Source organism: Tamandua tetradactyla, chromosome 4, assembly GCF_023851605.1.
Source record: "Tamandua tetradactyla isolate mTamTet1 chromosome 4, mTamTet1.pri, whole genome shotgun sequence".
Lineage (NCBI taxonomy): Eukaryota > Metazoa > Chordata > Mammalia > Pilosa > Myrmecophagidae > Tamandua > Tamandua tetradactyla.
The window spans coordinates 112885121-112904617 of NC_135330.1; the positions used below are offsets into that span (position 1 = coordinate 112885121).

The window sequence follows — 19497 nt, forward strand, 5'->3', positions numbered from 1 at the left end:
GGGATGGCTGTTCTTAATTTCACAGGGCATTTCTGAGGTAGTCCTTCAACTTGCATTAAGAAATTAAAGATGGTAGTTTGCTTTGCCTAGTGCCTTTGCCACAAGCCTCACCCAAAGCCAAGACTGATATGGGTCACATCTAATTCACAAGGCACACCTAGGTCCACCCCCATAGAGAGTTGATTACCAAGGGTGATTAGGGGAGGAGAGTTTTAATAAATGTCACAATGTTATGCCTTTTGGCTTTTTCAAAAGCTGTCTCCTGGTATATTTCACTAATGCAATGAGATAAAGTTATAGTTCTTCACTTAGCCAAATCCTTTGCTACAAACTTGTAGCAGATGGCTGGGCTATGTAAATAGCCCCATGGGGTCACAATGAAGATCCTTTATTCTCATTCCTAGGTGAAGGCAAAGACAAGTTGACTGGTCTTATTTAAGGGAATATTAAAGAATTGAGTGTTAATTTCTTGCAGTAAAGAGGCAAACTTTTCCTCCAGATCTTTTTTTTCCCTCCTTTTCATCATCAGATAAGAATCTACAGGATCCCAAGCCTTTGGATCTCAGTTAGGGGAAGTCTGTTTATGCCTCACATGCCCCTTAGGTAATCTACACCTTCTTACTGTAGTATACTGCATGCCAATATTTCTAAACTCCTATTTCATAACTTAGCCTCTCATTCAAGGCATCCTTCAAATCTACTAAATCTTCTCTTTCTGAGACAGTCTGCTGTGACTGGTCATACTGTACAAGACAATGGCCAACCAACTGCAGTAGAGTCAAGCAAGTGGGTGATACCTCCTCATATCAAAGAAGTAGGTCACCCTGGAATTACCTTCTGCAGTCTCCCTTCACAGGACTCATGCTCTCAAAAGTCAGCAACTCTTTGGTCTCCTGTCTAACTTGCAAAATGTTCCAGCCCAGCACAACCCCAAGACCAGAGAACATGCTAGACAGAAAATAACCAATGAGATTTAATTAGGAACTTATAAACAGGAGAATAATTCTTCCCAATGATGGCTGGTTGGTTAATGGACGTCTGCACTCCACCCAAAACCAAGAGAAAGAGGAATGCCAAGGGGGCAACTTATAAGGTTTAGCAGACTCTTGTGAGATTTGGTTACAAAAGACTCTTGTGAGGTGTGGCAGAGTCCCAGGAGAGTTGCTTACCAACAGCGATTAGGTGATGGGAGTTTTAATGAATGTCATGCAGGCTGCTACATGATTCTCTGAGGGAGGGGGTCCCAACCCCTGAGTTACCAAAAGCTCACAGCTGTGTACTCACTTGGACACACACACACACACACACACACACACACACACATATACACACACATTTCTACAGCACCTGAGAAGGAAGGGGTAATACTTTCCTGCAGCTGCTATAACAAATTACCAAAAACTTGTTGGCTTAAAACCACAGAAATTCATTCTTTCATCATTCTGGAGGCCAGAAGTCTGAAATCAAAAAGCTCTAAGGAAAATTCCTTCCTTGCCTTTTCCAGCTTCTGGAAGTGCCAGGCTTTCCTTGTGACTGCATCATTTCAATCTCTGCCTCATCTTCACCTTGTGACTGCATCATTCCAATCTCTTCCTCATCTTCATATGGACTTCTTCCCTGTGTATCTCAAATATCCTTCCTTTTTCTTCTAAGGACACCAGTTTTTGGACTTAGGGTCCACCAAGATAATCCAGGATGAGCTTATCTCAAGACCCTTAACCTAATCACATCTGCCAAGACCCTTTTTCCAAATAAGGTCATTTTCATTGGTACTGGAGATTAGACAATCAATATATCACTTAAGAGGCCACCTTTCAATGCACTACGAAGGACAGAGGGTCAGAGCCTCTGATAGAAAGCAATGGAGTTCCACTGATGAATCATTCTTTCATTCAAGAAACAAACATTTATTGAGAGTCTACTGGATACCAGACCCTGCAATGTGCTGGATTTATCCAGCACTTAACTGTCATTGGGTCAATGACACACAGTCCCTGCCTTCAATGAGTTTTAACCCATTTGAGAAGAGATGCCCCTGAGCTAGTTTAAGTGACTTGCTTGACATCACAGTCATAGAGGGAGGTGGCACCCCATTTTCCAGAACCTGGTTATCCCACAGAGACACCACCAGCTAGGACCATGGTGGACACACCTGCACAATTCAAATGACCAAAGCCATCATCATTCTCCTATTAAAGCTGTTACTAATGCATTACTCGATGCTACAAACACTCATGAGCACCTACTGCTTGGTGGACAATGTGCTTGGCAGTGGGAACAACAAACAATGGGTCCCAGGTATGTGACAGGTAGAAAAATCTTCATATATAAACCACCCCAGATACTAGTCAACCAAGAATTAGGATCTAGAAACTAAATAAGGGCCAAGGGAACTCAACCGTGTGGCTCATAATGTTATCCACTTATTCCTTCCCAGCCCCTCATAAGGCCAGGGGTTGTATTTATGAAAGAACCAACTTGGGCAGGAGACGTTGGGGACCATAGGACCAAAGTCCATACTGACATCTATAGGGACCTCGGTCTTAGTTTGCTACCACTGATACACACACTGATTGGCTTAACAGTGGGAATTTATTGGCTTACAGTTTGTAAGGCTAGATGTCAAAGCTCAAGGATCAGCAAGGTCATGCATTCTCCCCAAAGCCTGTAGTGTTCCTGTGCTGGCTTGCTGCAATCCCTAGGTTTGTGAGCTTGTCTCTGCCTCCTGTCACATGGCATATTCTCTTTCTCTTTGTATTTTCTCTTCTGGTTTCCACTGACTTGCAAGTTCTGGCTCATCTCTTAGCCTATCTGTGACTTCTAGCTGCTGATTTTTTCTCTTTGTAAGGCCTCCAGTAATATGGATTAAAATCCACCCTCATTCAGTTGGCCCCACCATAACTAAAAGGCCTTATTTATAATGAGTTCCCACCCACAGGGACATGGATTAAGATTAAGAACGTGTGTTTGTCGAGCACATAACTCAATCTCCCACAACCCCTTTCACCATTTCTCACCTAGTAGCCTTGGTTTTAAAAAGTTTTGCCCAACCGAGATTGAAAATGCTATCTCATGTCTCTCCTTCCTAATCAATGACATACATAGCTTGAGACTCAAAACTTCTGCAATGTGTGCTGACCAACGTCTCCATACTCAATTTATGAATTTTGATCACCAGTAAAGAAACTTCATGTTCTGCAGCCTACATAATGCTGCTGTGAATAAATGTATGATTTCCATCATTTTTTAAAATATTGAAAATATTTAAGCTGGGAGTTACTGGAACAAGGAATAGCTGACCTATGCATGAATTACTTCCTGACCTTGGCTTCCTTAGCAGCACTTCTAACTAATTGAGCTGACCTAGCCCAGCATCAGTGAATAAAGCATTTATATTATGTACAGGGTAGAGGGGAAGAAGTGGGTTTATAAGTGAGAAGTGGTCATGAGTGGCTCCTCTCTGTACTACCCCAATCACTGGTTTAAATCCATACCCTCCTGGGTTCCAGCCTTCTTCCATCCTCTCCTTCCCCAAAACCCCTTCCAAAGACTCTGCCTGGTCCCAAATGTTCCATCACCAATTCCTTCCTATGGCTGGAAGAATTACATCATCCTCTGCAGCCTACCCTGCCCCCATCCCTGACCCACAGACAGCAAAACAAACCAAGAGGAACGACTTCACAACCAAGACATAGGGCCTTGTTGCGCTTTTAGAAGTGGGAACTGAGTCAGTGGACTTACCTAAAGGGTAATGAATAGCCAGTGCTGTACTTATAAATGTTTTAAAACTGGGCTTGATATGTAATGTTTGTCCATTTTCATGGTGTAAACAGTCCCAAGAACACCAACTGAGAGATCTCACATGATGTGAGAAGGGAAGGAAGCGTGCACCGTCAGCTCTTGTGAACTGTATGAGTAGCTCCAGTACCCCACTGCATGGCTTATATGTAACTGTCTTAATCTACTTAAATCTCAAAACAGAGAAAGCAAGGTACTAAAATAGTCCTTTGTCAAGAATTATAGCAAATGTTTCCAAAGTCCCAAACAAAACATCTGATTCATTTCTAGCTGCCAAGCTAAAACCTCCTTTGAAGGAAGATAAAATCACAGGATCAAAAATATCATAGAACTGAATGTCATCAGAACACTTCCTTCGACCTCCTCATTTTATAGCTGAAGAAAGACGAGTCAGAGGTGATGCGGAAATGATTGATAGCAGATAGGAACCCAAACTCAGATCACCTGACCTGATACCACAGCTCTTTCAAGTACATCAAATTAATAACAGTGGTACACTCTTACAGTGGTTTGCAGTGTGCTTTCCATTATACTATATCATTTGCTCCTCTTAAGCAGGCCTTATCTTTCCTACTTTACATATGATGAAACTGAGTCTCAGAAAATGCACATGTTTTGCCAGAAGTGCAATTTCAGTTATACCCTTCTGTGGTAGTTTGGAAGCTGTATGGTAACCCAGAAAGGATCATGTTTTTTTTAATCCATTCCTGTGGGTACAGACCTATTGTGGGAGGGACACTTTGATAGGTTATTTCGATTGGAATGTGACCTACCTCATTCAGGATGGGTCTTACTCCTTTTACTGGAGGACTTTATGAGAGGATAAAACACAAAGAGATGAAATGGATAGATGTTTACAGAAAAAGCCCCAGAGAAGCTCAGAGAGGAATCCACTGGAACTAGAAGTGGATTGCTTTCATTGAAAGCAATGAAACCGGGAGAGAAGGACGAGCAGACATCACCATGTACCTTGCTATCTGACAAAGGAGCCCAAGCTTGCTGGTAGCCAGTCTTCAGAGAAGGTACCGTCCTATTGATGTACTAATCCAGACATTTTTCACAGCTCAGACTGTAAACTCATAAGCTAATAAATTCCCATTGCAAAAGCTAATTCATTTCTGGCATATTGTATTTTGGCAGTTTTAGCCAACTGAAACACCTTCACTTGGACAATTACTAGGATGAAAGGAGCACTGCTGATAACTTTGCAAGCCCAACTCTTGCAAAATAGCTGAGAACAGGAGCTCTAGAGTCTTACTCCCATGTTCTCGTCCCGGCTTCCCCTTCCTCCTTCTCTAGACCTAAGTTCTTTGATTGATAAAATGAAATGATAATAGTTTTAATTTATATGTATCTATGTACTTGTAATTCTACATCCATAATTTATAAATAATAAGGACCTACATCACAGGGTGACCATCAGTGTATAAAGCCCTAAGCCCATGGAGAAAAATGTTCATTGCTAGTCTCATCTGAAATGCTGTTTCCCCAAGTCACCCCTAGAAGAAAAGCATTTTGTTGCCTCACAGACCTGTCACCCCAGAATCATGGATGAAATCCTTCTGAGCACAGAAGGCTACTTAAGGGAATTTGTCATGCCCAAATCTTTGGTATACAGTGGAAGTCCCCCAAAAGTCTGAGATGAGTAAGGGTGGACTGCTCCCCCACAAGCTCTCTTCCCAATTTGGCCATGCCTACAGATGCTGATTAAACATAAACCTTGTCTGTGCATTTGATGAAGTCTCAGCTGTCTGTACTTTTGGCTGCTCTGATACCATCTTACATGGAAGATTTACTCAAATCCGATGCAAGGACATATCTCAGAGGCAAGATTCTGTTACTCTTACAAATGGCCTCAGACCACCAGAAGTCTTGATGCCGTGACTGGAGATAAGGATATTTAGGGAACAAGCTTCAGGAGCCAGCCTTAAAGTGGGGAGTCTCTGAAATATTTTAGCCAATTTTCATAGCTTGAAAACCATTCACTTCTTTGGTAAGAGCCCATTTCTAGCATCAGTTATGCTGATTAGCAAGCCACTAGTTTCACCAATGAAAACCCAGTGTGAAAAATGGTAATTAGCAATGCCTGGTACGGGTCAGAAGTATAGATTATAATTGAGGCAAGCACAGTCATTATCTCTGGAGTGTGGCCTTTCAGGAAAAAAATATTAGATGATTACCTTGAAATGTGAATTCCTGATTAAATTCTCTTGACTACAGCTCTAAAAATACACATTTATATCACATCTTCTATCCTAGACTATTGTAGAGCAAGCTATAAACATTATCCTGGTGGCCATGTGAAAATCTCATCCATCCAAGAATAACTAAGAACTGAATCTGAGTCTGGGGAAAAAGGAACACAAGATACATTTTCTATTTAAGATGTTCCATCCCAGGTGACATGAGCCTCATCTTTGTTTTCTCCCTCAGCTTAACTTACTTATGTCTATGTAGAAGCATTCCAGAGTCTCCCAGGATTTTGTGTGCATGTGCAAATCATGCCCAGCTTTTGAGGAAAACACCTGGACAGCCAAGGCAGCTAAGGAAAACGAAATGGGAAACAGTCAGCCTTCTGCCTCCACTGTCCATCCCAGAATCAGAGAGAATTTTTGAAATACTGTGAAATTTCAAACCCAGCAGCAGTTGCAGTGATTCTCCCTTCTTAGCAGGCCTGCTCACTGAACTCGCATCAGGGTTTGACTCTGTCTCCATACGTTGGCACCTGCCCTTCTTTCCTGTGTGTGAAATGCAGTGCTGGCTTCCTGCCTTTCCCACTTGGTCCAGGAAGGGAGACCCCAGTCAGTTGATACTCATAAATGAGGCCATGTGCAAACTCAGAGCAAATGCCTATCCTTTAGAATTGGAAACAGAATCTTCTTTCCATCAAAATGCAGTTGCCCAGTAACGTTCCACAAAGCAAGCAGGAGGGCAAAGCAATCCTCTAAAGTGAGTTTGCCGGCCAGAGAGCAGTCACCAGAGAAGGGGTCCTGTGATATTTCCAGGGGCAGGGTCCTTCAGAGGCCAGGATGTAGAAGGACACATAGTACCAAGCGTGGGAGTGTGGCTGATCAAATTAAGAATGCGTTTTAAAATTCAATTACATCCTTGGTGGAAATAGCCTCGCTAATGCTTGGGGAAAGAATTATACCCAGTCTATAAAGCCTTACATCTCTAAACCCAATTTTGCACATTATTCTAAAGGTTAATTCAAGATCTCTCTTCTAAATGGGAAGTTAAATGCAAGCCAATAGAAGGATGGCACCCGCTTTCTGACTGAGGGGTTTATCAGTCTGCACGACTTCATTAGTTTTAATTAGTGTAATCGCTAATGTTGCATTAACAGTTTAACGAAGGAAAGTAATTACTCACACATTCACTGTATTAGATGGGAAGATGGGAATTCATTTTCTAAAACGATTAGCATTTTGCCAATTAAAAAAAACCCTTCTCCCTACCAGCAGCGGCTTTGCGACCTCATTCACCCAAGGATGGTTTAAACGAAACATATTTTGCATCAGAAGAAGCAGCAGGTGGAAATGAAGACTGTTTATTCATAGCACCTTCTCAGCACCAAGTGAGTGCTAAGGTCTTGATGAGTTTATAATGTCCTGCCCTATTTGCATAACCATTTACTTCCTTCTCCTTAGATACTATTCTGATGCTTTGTTACCCGGCAGCAATTAAAAACCAAAAAGGGCAGTGAAAGAGCCAGAAGGAAAAAGACAGGAACATCTGGACAGAATGAACCTTGCTTAGGTCCAAGGGTTTGGGGTCCCCTCTGCTCACCCCTTCCTACATGCCAGCTTCCAACAGACTGCATTGCAACAGGGCTTTGCAAACCCACAGCCGTGGCAGCTCCCTGGAGCGTGAAGCGAAACCTCTGGTGCAGGTCCTGATGATGTCAGCTGTGCACTGGGTACATCTCAATGTCCCAGCCTGTCCTGCAAAGCCTTCACGGTTTGACCCAAGCACCATGTCCCAACCTCCTTCCCCATCTCCGCCATGTTCACTATCTACAGCCACTTGCAACTTCTTGTCATTTCTTAAACATCCCACGTGCTTTCCCACACAGTTCCTTTGAACCTGCTGTTCCCTCCGTCAGTAAGCCCTTTGCCTGTCTTGTTAGCCCAGGGGATTCACCCTTCACATCTCGCCCAACGCAATATGTCACATCATACTGACTAGCACCGCCACCTGATTGTACTTTCGGAGTCTGGAGTACATACTGCATTTCTGCATTGTATCACAACAGCTGACAGAGTCCTGGTAAGTTATGGGGCAGGAGCAAAAGTCTTACTCTGCTCTGTCATCTCATCCCCTTGCACACATCAGAGGATGTGTACCTTTAATGAACAGTGGGTCCCGAACCAAATCTATCATCCCCACTCCCACAATGGGACATCACACCGCAGGAAATTGAGACATTTGCCTAGAGGTGGATTTTCCCTTGCCCCCTTTCTCCTCAACTACTACCATTTTCAAAGTTTGCTGAGCCCCATTGTGCGCATCTCCTGGGCTCCCTGGTTGGCACGTTTCTGAAAGGATTTGGCCAAAGGGAAGCATTGGAAGGAGATCGGAGAGCAGAAGGAAAGAGGGATGGAGGTATTTCTTCCCTGCTCCCTCCTTACTTTGGCTTTGCATCTCTTATATTAGCTGCTGAGAGCAGGGAGAAGAAGGAAAATGGATCTGGGGGGAGGGTGTGTGAGATTACTAGCCCAGTGGCCATTTCTGAGATGGAAGGTTTAGGATGCTCTGCCATCACGGCTCAGTGTTGGGACAGGAGGCCCTTGGCCAAGTGCAACGTGGGCTTCTCCTCACTTTTATGGTGGCCTATGCACAGCCCCAAATGCTGCCCATGTGTGCAGGTCAGCTGACCGGGGTGGCGACAGACAGGCATGGATGGAGATGGAGGACCGCCAGCGCTTCTAAATAGAAATCACAGCTAAGTGGAAATGCCAAACCAGGTGACACTCCCCATAGCTATTAAAGTCATCTCCCAGGAGTTATCCCATCTCATCCAATAAAAACCCTTTGAGACCAATGTTTTGCTGATGAGGAAAGTGACTTAACCACATGGACAACTAAACAGTGGGACCTTGCCAATCTCAGATCTTCATCACCACTGAGCCCCATTTCCAGCTGCACCCCTGATGGGTTGTGTGACCTCGGGTAAGTGTCTCCACCTCCCTGGGTCTCAGCCTGGTCATCTACAAGACAAGCATCATATGTTCTTCTCATGGTTGTTGGAAAGATTGTGTAAGGCAGAAGGTGCTTCTCAGCATTGGGGGCCTTCCACCAGATGCCAAGGTCCTATTGAGCCTAGCAGAAGAGGTCGGCCATCTGCCGGGTCTGCAGGCAGGGGAGGACAATGAGAGGAGTCCTCAGGCCTGGTGGTGGCGTGTGTGAGCCCTCCCTCACCCAATGACTAAGGCAGATGGGGGCTGAGCCAGATTTAATTTGGTTTTTTAAAAGTAAAGAAAGTGATCCTTCCTGTAAAAAAAATTACATGAGATCATAATGGGAAAATACCTCTTCCCACAGTGCCTAATACTTAGTAGAGGTTATGAATGTATTAGTTTCCTTTTCCCTATTTAACCCTTTTACCTAAAGGGCAGGGCAGCTGCATCCCTAGCAGGATTCCAGGACACAGCCTGTCCCTCCATGGGTGAAGACAACCTGTGCCCCTCGGGGCAGGTGGGCTTGGTGGAGGTGCAGGATGGGGCTCAGCAGGCTGCCCCGTAGCTGCCAGCCGGGAGTGGGGAGGAGCTACCAGAAGGCCTGCTATAGCTCACACCTGAGGCAGAAGGGGGTGTGGGCAGAACCCACTCACAAAGCTGATCTGGCCCCTGCCTGCCTCCCAGGTCACCTCCTCTGCCAGTAGTGACCATCCCACCATGTGTGCATGCAGGGGCGTGCATATGTGTGTGCATTTACATGCGTGTGCACTTGCCTGTTTGTCTCTGTGTGTATTTGTATTTGTGTTTACATGTGTGTTTGAGTGTGTCTGCATGTGTGTATTTGTATGTGGTTTGCATGTGTTTGTATATGTGTGCCCATTTCTGTGAATCTGTGTCCATGCCTGTATGTGCGTGTTTGTGTGAGTTCTTGCATTTGTGTGTGCATTTGCATGTTTTCATGTCTCTGTGTGTATCTGCATGTGTCTTTGTGTGTATATATTCACCTGTTTTTGTGTATGTCTGTGTGTTTTGCATGTGTGTGTGCATTTGCACATATGCATTTGTGCATGTGTGTCCTGCAGGCCCTAAAGAAAAAGAAGGTGGCCTGGCCTCTGCTATTAGTCACACTCTGACCCTGGGGAGAAAGAAACTCTAGCAGTAACAGTGGTGAATGTGAATAGACAGAGCCTGCCACCCTCTATATCCTAGCCGAGGGGGGCGGTGCACCTAAAATACAGAAAGGGTCTGCAGACCTAAGGCAGAAAGGGTTTTCTTGACCTGAGGGAAGCCCAGAAACCCACTGGCTGGTGAGGGCCTCGGGCCTGCTGCACCTAGCCAAGCTGCCACCCCAAGCTACCACCCTACTGCCCAGCCTGTGTTAAGCAGGCTCATTAAACAAAAAAAAAAAACACTCCAAGAGCCGGGGAGGGAGCTAACATGGGATCACCATGGGGAAGGTGAGGCTGCTGGGCTCAGAGGTAGGAGGTGAGAAAACGAATCCCAATCTTTTCCTTACCAGCTTCAGGCAAGTTACTACAGAAGAGTGTCCTCAATGGAAAAATATGAATAGCATGCCTCATGTCACATGGGGTCCCTTGTCAAAGACATCATTAATTACATATGAATTCACATGTACCGCCCACACCAGGAGAGTCTGTTTTAGTCGCAGCTGTATCTCTGCATACTGCCTGCGTCGTCATAGCAGATACTCCATAAATATTGATGGATACCTGATCAAAAGGTCCCTATTCCTGCATCTGGGGTTTTTTAGGCATTTATGGGTGCCCTACCCCGAGGGTCAGAAGGCTGGGAGATTCCCACTGGTGGAGAGCTCCTGGAAACCTCCTTTGGCGTGAGGAAACTGAGATGGGGGAGAAGGATACTGGGGGCAACATCTCAGGAGTCCCAGGGGGTTGATAGGGTGGTCCCTCCCCAGAGATTGGGATCCAGCCGGGCACAGCCAACTACATTCACACCAGATGACCTCACACGCAAGAGAAGGGCGCCAAGGCTGCCACACAATGCCAGAAGGACACATAGGCCGTTGCTGTGATTTTGTTCTACAATAATAATAATGATAAAATAGGAATTTTAAAAAACTCTATTGGCCTCTGTTGCCTGTGCAAAAATAAATAAATAAATAATCAACAGTATCAAAATAGCAAAAACAAACATAACTGGATTTTTTGTTCTTAGCTGCCCAGAGCTTCTATGGCAAACACCATGGACTGGTTTGGGTTTAACCACAGGAATTTGTCACCTCACCATTTCAGAGGCCAGAAGGCTTGCTTCCTGCCAGGATTGGGAGCGTTTTGGTGCCAGCCACTGGCACTCCTTCTGCGTCCTGGGCATGTCCTCTCCTTTCTGGCTTCTGTGACTTGCAAGCTGTCTGTATAAGGCTTCCGGTGATTGGGTTAAAGCCCACAGCTGGGTCAGTTCACCACACCTCAACCAAAAATAACATCTTCCAAAGGTCCTAGTTACTGTGGGTTTATATCCACAAGAAGGCTGATCAAGATGAAGAGCTTGTGTTTATTGGGAGACATAATTCAGTTGACCTCATTAATTGGGGGTGGGGGTGGCGATTGCCTGTTTGGTTTGAATGCCTCACTAAGGAATCAGAAAGGCATAAATATTGCATTTCCTTGAACTGAGTTCTCAAGAATCTTAAGCCCTCCAAGGCGCCCCCTCTTTGACTTAAAAGACACAGAATTTCTCGCCGGGCGCTGGAGAGCTGGCCTCACCCAGCTTTAGCGCCAGGGGACGTCTCAGCCAGGGAGAGGATCGGCCTCGTTCTCCACTAACGCATTTCTCTCTCCCTTTCAGTATGTGTCCACCCGGCGCGCCACGGCCCAGAGCACGCAGGAGCCCGCGAGCTTCCACCCGCATCATCTCGCCCACCACCCCCGCCACCCCCGCCGCCACCCCCACCACCCCCGCCGCCTCCACGCCCACCCCCTCCACCTCCACCACCAGGAGGCGGGGCTGCGCGCCGCCCACGTGACGCCCTGCCTGTGCCCGCTCTTCTCGTGCCAGTGGGAGGGCCACCTGGAGGTGGTGGTACCCCACCTGAGGCAGACCCACAGGGTCGACATCCTGCAGGGAGCCGAGATCGTGTTCCTGGCCACGGACATGCACCTGCCCGCGCCTGCCGACTGGATCATCCTGCATTCCTGCCTGGGCCACCATTTCCTGCTGGTGCTCAGGAAGCAGGAGAGGCAGGAAGGACACCCCCAGTTCTTCGCCACCATGATGCTGATCGGGACCCCCACCCAGGCCGACTGCTTCACCTACCGCCTGGAGCTCAACAGGAACCATCGGCGGCTCAAGTGGGAAGCCACCCCGCGCTCGGTCCTGGAGTGCGTGGACTCGGTCCTCACCGACGGGGACTGTCTCGTGCTCAACACCTCGCTGGCCCAGCTGTTCTCCGACAACGGCAGCCTGGCCATCGGAATTGCCATCACCGCGGCCCAGGCGCATTCCACCGAGGAGGAGATGTGAGGCCCGGGACTCCACGGACAGCGCGCCACCCCCAAATCACCCACTGCCCAGAAACTGTCCTGCGCCGCTCACCTCTCCTACGGCCGGGACTCCTGACTCCTTTTTATTGTCTGCTTTTCTTTCTGTTTCATTTTATTTTATTGGGGGGGGGGGCTCAGGTATTTTGTGGATTTTAGTATTGTCTGCCACGGCTGTTCTAGTCTGTAAACCTCGTGTGATTCAAGATCCTGGTGTGATGTCTGTCCTGGTTTGTTGGTAAGAGTTTTATGGAGCTTTATAAAGATTCCACCAGAATAGCTCTTTACTGTCGCAACCCATTCCCTTGTCCCCTGCTTCCCAGATAAGCAAAAGCTGCCAAGACTGCCAAGCAAGGGTCCAAAGGAGACCTGGCATCCAAATAATTTCTTCCTCCTGTTTTCCGTCTATTTCAGAGTGAGCTAAAATCTGCAAAGTGGGATGACAGCAAGTCAGGGAGTGGGAGGGCCTGGCCAGCTCAGAGAAATACCCTATTTCAGACCAACAAGATACAACTCTGACAACTTCCCAGGAACCTCAGGTTCAAAGCTGAGCTGCCTGGAAATGAGTAGATTGGGAGATGTGGCATGGCCTGGAGGAGGCCTGGCACAAGATATCCTCGTGTTGTCAATTGTCAACATTCTTTTGGCAGACTCCCTTGGAATTGTTCCTAGCCAGTGCCATCTCTTCCTGCTCAGGTGTCAAAGTCCTCAAGTTTTGGTGGTTTCTTGAAAACCCTTTTGCCCTCTGTTGAACAAGTCACAGAATGGGATGGGAAGGACTTTGGGGTGGGGGTCAGGGAAGAGAAGTGGAGAAAACTGGAAGCATGAAATTATCTCCCACCTCTGGGAGCATGTCCTCTCCTCAGGAAGTTTATGATCAAGTTATAAACTCCATCAATTATTCCTCTAAGGCAGAGTACTTTTAAACCATGCAAAGAACTCAAATTGTTCCTGATAATTCATGAACTAGAGCCACAATGGAACGTCAAAGGCGGTGAACTCAGAACTTATGGCCTGGATGCCTGGTCCCCTTTCCTTTATTGACCTACAATGTTCTGAGGACCCCAGACAGCACGTAAATGTCACAGTTGATCAAATATGTACTCAGCATCCTGTTGCAGTTTGAAGGAAAGAGCCACAAAAATGCTCATCGCTTCTCCTTAGGCTGATTTCTCTCATTTTGTTGTCAGAACAATCTGTCAGCATTCTCTACCTGAAAGTCCCTCACGTATTTGAAGAACATAAGCACATTTAGTCCATTCTGTCTTTCCTTTTCTATGTTGAATAACTTTAGGTAGGACCCCCCTCTCCTTCCTGTTGGCCATCTTTGCCCCTCATCTCTGGCCTCTTTCCAGACTCTGTGGACACGTGGTCCCCCTATTGGACAGAGTACTCATTAGTTGGCCTTTTGCCAACTAGACATCACAATCTGTGGCGCATTCACTCACTGCAGCCATCCCTGCTGGATCCCGGCAGGCTTCCAAGGGAGTAGTTAACTCCAGGCAGGCTGCCCTGCCTGGACATCAGCAATCATTCCTCCACGGAAAATATTTAATCCTGAAACACCTCCCCCACAACAGCTAAGCAGTCCTCCAGCCACCTTTGCTGCTAACCCACGCCCCAAGCATCAGAAGGACTTTGTGAGTCTACAGAAGCTTTAATAAGGCAGCCCCTTCTAATCACATAGTCACCTCTGGAACCCCAGGTGAGGCTTTGTTCTGGTAGAGTCACAGGAGTGGTAATTAATGTCACATCCCAGATTGAGGAAAGGTCAGGTTTGGAAGTCCAAAGGACTTCCTGCTTGCTCTCAGAACCCTCAGCATCTCCTATGAGGGACCAATCAGATGGACACTCAACATGAGGACTGGTTGGTCAGTGCTGGGAAAGCCTGGCTTACTTGACCTCTTACTTTATGGGGTCGACCTTTTGTACAAATTATGATCTCCTTGGCTCTAAATCTGCTACCTCTAGAAGCCACAGTTCAGTTCTTCCTCTGGTTTCTGATACCCAGCTGCTCTGAAAATATTTGTGTAGCCTCACAGGTACCCCAGAGAGATAAACAAACAAAACCTCAAGAAGAATATAATTAGTTAACTTTCACAAGTTCTTAGGGGTCCTGCAAAAATCACCTTTGCCTTCTTGTGGTGCTAAGTTTCCTAAGCCCAGCTGGGAACAACCTAAGGTTATTGATATTACAACTGAAACTGTATTAAGAATAAGAGATTCCAGATGGGAGCCTATATTTTTTGTTTCTTACAGCAAAAGAGGTATTCAGGAGTCGGAAACATGCTCTTTTCTTCCACCTAAAGGGCTCCCAAGAAGACCCTTCTCTCCATAACCATATGTGGATATTTGAAGAGAAAGGAAAAAACTAGAAACAATGAATAGAGAACAGAAAATATCGATACCAAGGTGTGATGTGTTGAGCTTTTGTACTTCACAGTGGGCCCTCTCATTTGTATTTCAGATTAATTCTCACCACTGACCTCAATAGACTAAAAACTGAAAGTACAGAGATGTGAAATGACTTTCCCACTGTCATACATCAAGGAATCAGGACTGCAACTAGAACCCAGGGCAACTGGCCATCAACTAGGTGTTCTGGAAATAAGAAGGGTAACCCAAACCTTTCTGCAATGTGTCCATCTCACCAGTGGACTATGAACCTGAGAACCCACTGGGTCTTTGTCCTGGGATAACTGAGATGGCAGGAGAGACTGCAGTGGTTTGGCTTTTATGGGCATCTTTGCTTGGAGAACTGGTCAACCTGGAAGCAGATGGGAGCAGGAGAAATCCCCTTTCTGTATCAACTTCTGCCCACTCCCAGGCTTCTCATTCTTAGATTCCCAGGAGTCCTGGGACAGAGAGCCCTGAGATCTGTTTGCTTCAGTCGCACCGACGTTCTAGACTTCCTGGCTCACTCCCTAAGGAGTATTTGCATTTAAAACTAGGCCTAGAAAGAATGCAGTGTCTAACAACAAGACAAGAGTTACCAAAACTTGAACTTCAGGCACCTGTGAGAAAGATTTGTTCAGGGGGTGTGAAGAGAGAGGCATTCTTCACCTTAAAACTGATCCTACATAAATATTAGGTGCTGAAATGATGATCAGGTCACACACAGAAAATTATCTTTAACAATTGGATTGAACTTGTACTTGGTGTAGACGCACCCCTCCCGCCCCCCTGTCTGTGGCTGCTGAGCACATTTTAGAAATGGATTAGAATAGTAATAAAAATAGGATTCATAGTTACCACTTTTTGAGGGTTTACTACATGATCATGGGCTAAGTACTTTGAACAAATTATCTCATCCAATCCCATAAGAACATTATGAAGCATATACTATTGTTGAAACTATTGTACAGAGGGAAAACTTAAGCTGACAGAGGTGAGATAACTTGCTTAAGGCCACTCAACTAGCAAATGACAGAGCGAGCTTGGAACCCATCATATTGGCTCTGTACCATCAGCTATGCCATTTCTATGAATTCATAGGCCTCCAACTCAAAAGGACCAATTGTAAAGTCTGAATGGCCTTTTAGTACCATTGTGGGGGGGGGGGGCGGGCAGCTTTTGTCCTTTCATTTCTCTTTTTCCTCCCTCTTTTTTCCCAAGATGTAGTGGATATGCAAGAGTTGGTTTGTATGCCAGCTATAAAATTTTCCAGAATTGTGTGAGTTGATTGTTCAACACAGCCATTGTTAATAATTAAATTGCATAAACTTAACAACTAAGTAAGTTATACTAAAAACAAAGGAAATTCTCAAAACGCATCACTTCCTAGTTATTTTACTATGTTCTTATTTTATGTCTCTTGAGATTATTTACACCCATCATATATGGATGATAATACGTTATATATTAGTTTGCTACAGCACCTCAAGGTTAGTGACACTTGGCGATGACTTGAAATCACTCACAGAGGGAATAATTACAGCATGGGAAATGGCTAATGCTATAAGCCAGGGATTTCCCTCCCCAGAGAACCAGCTGTTAAATCGTCACCAGCACACCACTGCCTATACATTGCTGGCATTTACTATAGGGTGGGAGATGGACACCCCAGTGCCCGCATGGGTAGGGTCATGGATGAGAGCCAAGTCAAAACAGCCCAAATAGGGGAAAACACAGACTGCTCTGGAGAAGAGATTCTGAGGCTCCTAAACAGCTTTAAGAGCACCCCCTTACTCTTCCCTAGACTATTCCCGATTGCCATTGGTGTGGAACGTTCCATCTGATGACGTTCAAGGAAAAATCATGACTCCCTAAAGCCAGCCTATTGACTATCCTAACCCCAAATCGCAAAATCAAGCTCTCCCCAAATCTCCTCTTGTTACTTGTTCTTATGGGTCTCCTCACACACCTCTTCCTCATATCCATTAGGTCAAAACCTAATCTAAAGAAGAATTTGACTTTAAAAGCACTGCACAGCAGGTAGTGGTTTTGCGCATCACAAAAGTAGAGCCCTAAACCAGTGGGAACAAAGACAGAAAAGGTAGTGAAATCAAGGGCTGCTACATGAAGGTCCCAGCCCGGGCCTCCCTTTCCTGCTTCGGCTCCTTCATTTCACCGCAGCCCAACAAGGGCCCTGTTCACCAGCCATGACCTTCAGGTCCCACACTCACCCTCTTTCTCAATCAAGGGTACAATTCCCACAGTGGTAAAAATAACGGGAACCTCTGAGCAGGTATGGTCTCCAAGGCCAGCGGAGAACCAGTTATTCCAATCCTAGTGGTAAGGGATGGACAAGAAAAGGCAGAGCAAAAATGTACAAAGCTTCTACTTCGATCCAATCCCTGGTGGAATGGGAGTGGATCGTGAGCTGGACATCAAGGAGCAAGGCTTTAAAGTTGGGTTACAAATTACATCTAGGGTGGCCTTCTTTAGTCCATTGCTAGACCTGATTATTTATTCTGGAGATTTCCTTCAGGAGTTGGTGCATTCTCTGTTAACCTGGAGAAGGGCCAGCTCAGGAAACCTCACTAAAAAGAGATCTGTTGTAGATAAGCATTATTCCCCCACCCCCACCCCACAAATCACGTTATCACATGTGTTAGAGTTTGTTTCCTCCAATGTTGTATGAAAGATATTTCACCTTGGATATTATAGTATAAATACTCCCCACTTTTTTTTTTAAACCTTTCTTGAGTGTATCGATATACGAATCAGTGTATATATAGTTTTCTAGAATTTCTTATGATGTTAAAGACAACAAAAAGAAGCAAACTTAGATTGCTACTTTATCTTTACCCTGTCTCCCATGGAAAATGTCATTAAATTGCATTTGATACTCTTTCCTTGAACCCTTTGGAATTGGTTTTTGTTATTTTTTTTTTACTCCACAGGCTACTGTGCAACATGAGGGAATAGAAATGAAATGCTACAAGGAAAAGTGCAATTATCAGAAATTCACCAGCTGCCACATTTGACTTATGTTGCATTATCTTCCTCCCCTTTTCATTTTTGCCTCCATTTTAAAGTCATAATTGGACATAAGGAAGAAAGCGCTACCCGAGCTGAATAAAAGCCCTGGCATCTAATTTACCTCCAGTTCTTATTTCAGCATTTGGTGCCTCCCTGAGAAGAGGGAACAAAGCCTTTCTCGATAAATTGTAAAGAAAGGATGGTGAACATATCTCCCTGCCACCTCCCCCAACCCCCAGTACCCTTTATCATACCTCTTTTCTGCCTCTGCCTGACAAATATCCTAGAAATTTATTTCTAGGCCTATCAGAAGAGTTGTCAAGAAAGCCTTCATGGTTTAATTCCTTAATTTCAGGACACTGTTAGTTACTCGCAAGGTCAGAATGGACCAAGAGTTCTAATCCTATTGCCTGTCAATTCACTTTAACCTCAATCTTCATTCCCAGAACCTGTTTCCTGCTCTCACGAAGTCTTATAGAAATTACCTTGAATTGATAGGAGAGATCCAAACTGACCACAGGGCCATCATGAATATTCATGAGCAAGGTCACTTCCTTCTCAAGTCACGTTTCCACTTGGGACTGCCCTGCACCAAATGGAGACCCAAATTGTTACTCTTTTCCTCAAATACCCTCAAAAATCTGTGCAATGGTTGCTCAGGGCTAGAGAGACTCCACCCACCATTGGGAGAAACTGGCCTGCCTGGAATTCAGCAATGGGAGCTGAAGACCAGCACCAATCCCTCCCAGGGACCTAGGGTTTTGGTTCTCAAAGGTGCATGTGCTTAAGAATCATCTGGAGAATTTGATTTCTGGGCCTCAGAACCAGAGATTCTGATTCAGAACGTCTGGAGTTGAGCCCAGGATTCTGATTTTTAATACTCGCCCCTATGGAATTCTGCTGGAGGAGTATTTGATTGACCCTTTTGATTCTCAAATCCAGAGCAGAGAACCCCAGGAGCCTAGTGAGAAGAGGGGCCACAGAAAACTAAAGAGCAAGTTAAAAATTTTGAAGAAGAGAGACAGAGCTTCTGCAAGAGGGAGGAAGGCAGAGAAGGGGTGATGGGAAATGCTAGTTACATCCTGATGGAAGAAGAACTTCATGGAGTCCAAAAAAAGTTTAACAGAGGAGTATTATGTAGGAGTCCCCTCTAACCCAGCACAGAAGGAATTCTATTCTTCCATCATTGAAGGATGAGGAGGTGGCAAAGCTGTGAGAGAAGGAGGCTGCACAGGCAGATCCAGATATTGGCAGCAGATGCACAATCCATCACCGATGGAGGCCAGTGTGTTTTGGGGTCCCCAAGGCAGAGCGTCACACACTCTCTACACAGCTTAGTGCCGATGAACTAACTCTGTAAATCTTCCCCATGAGCACAGAAGGGCTCATCCCGTAAATCCCTGCCTGGTCGGGATGGTAATTCACATTTAAATCTCTGCCTCCAGCCCTGACAGGGACTTACCTAGCAAATCCCCGGGGAGGCATGTATTCATCCTGCAAATCTCCCGTGACCTGCCTGAGTGGGGTCACCATTTCAGAGCCCTCCATGGGGAATGTGAAATACAGGCCACCCTCCC

The 19497-nt window shown here is 45.6% G+C and overlaps 1 protein-coding gene across 1 annotated transcript in view; it reads left to right on the forward strand.

The window, feature by feature from the left end:
* SIAH3 (siah E3 ubiquitin protein ligase family member 3) overlaps window positions 1-17772 on the forward strand; it is a 95007-nt gene extending 77235 nt beyond the window's left edge. The window contains exon 2 of the mRNA XM_077158272.1: window positions 11805-17772. Coding sequence (XP_077014387.1) covers window positions 11805-12479 — 675 coding nt within the window. The 3' untranslated portion in view covers window positions 12480-17772. The remainder of the gene's footprint in view (window positions 1-11804) is intronic.
* Window positions 17773-19497: the final 1725 nt, after the last annotated feature.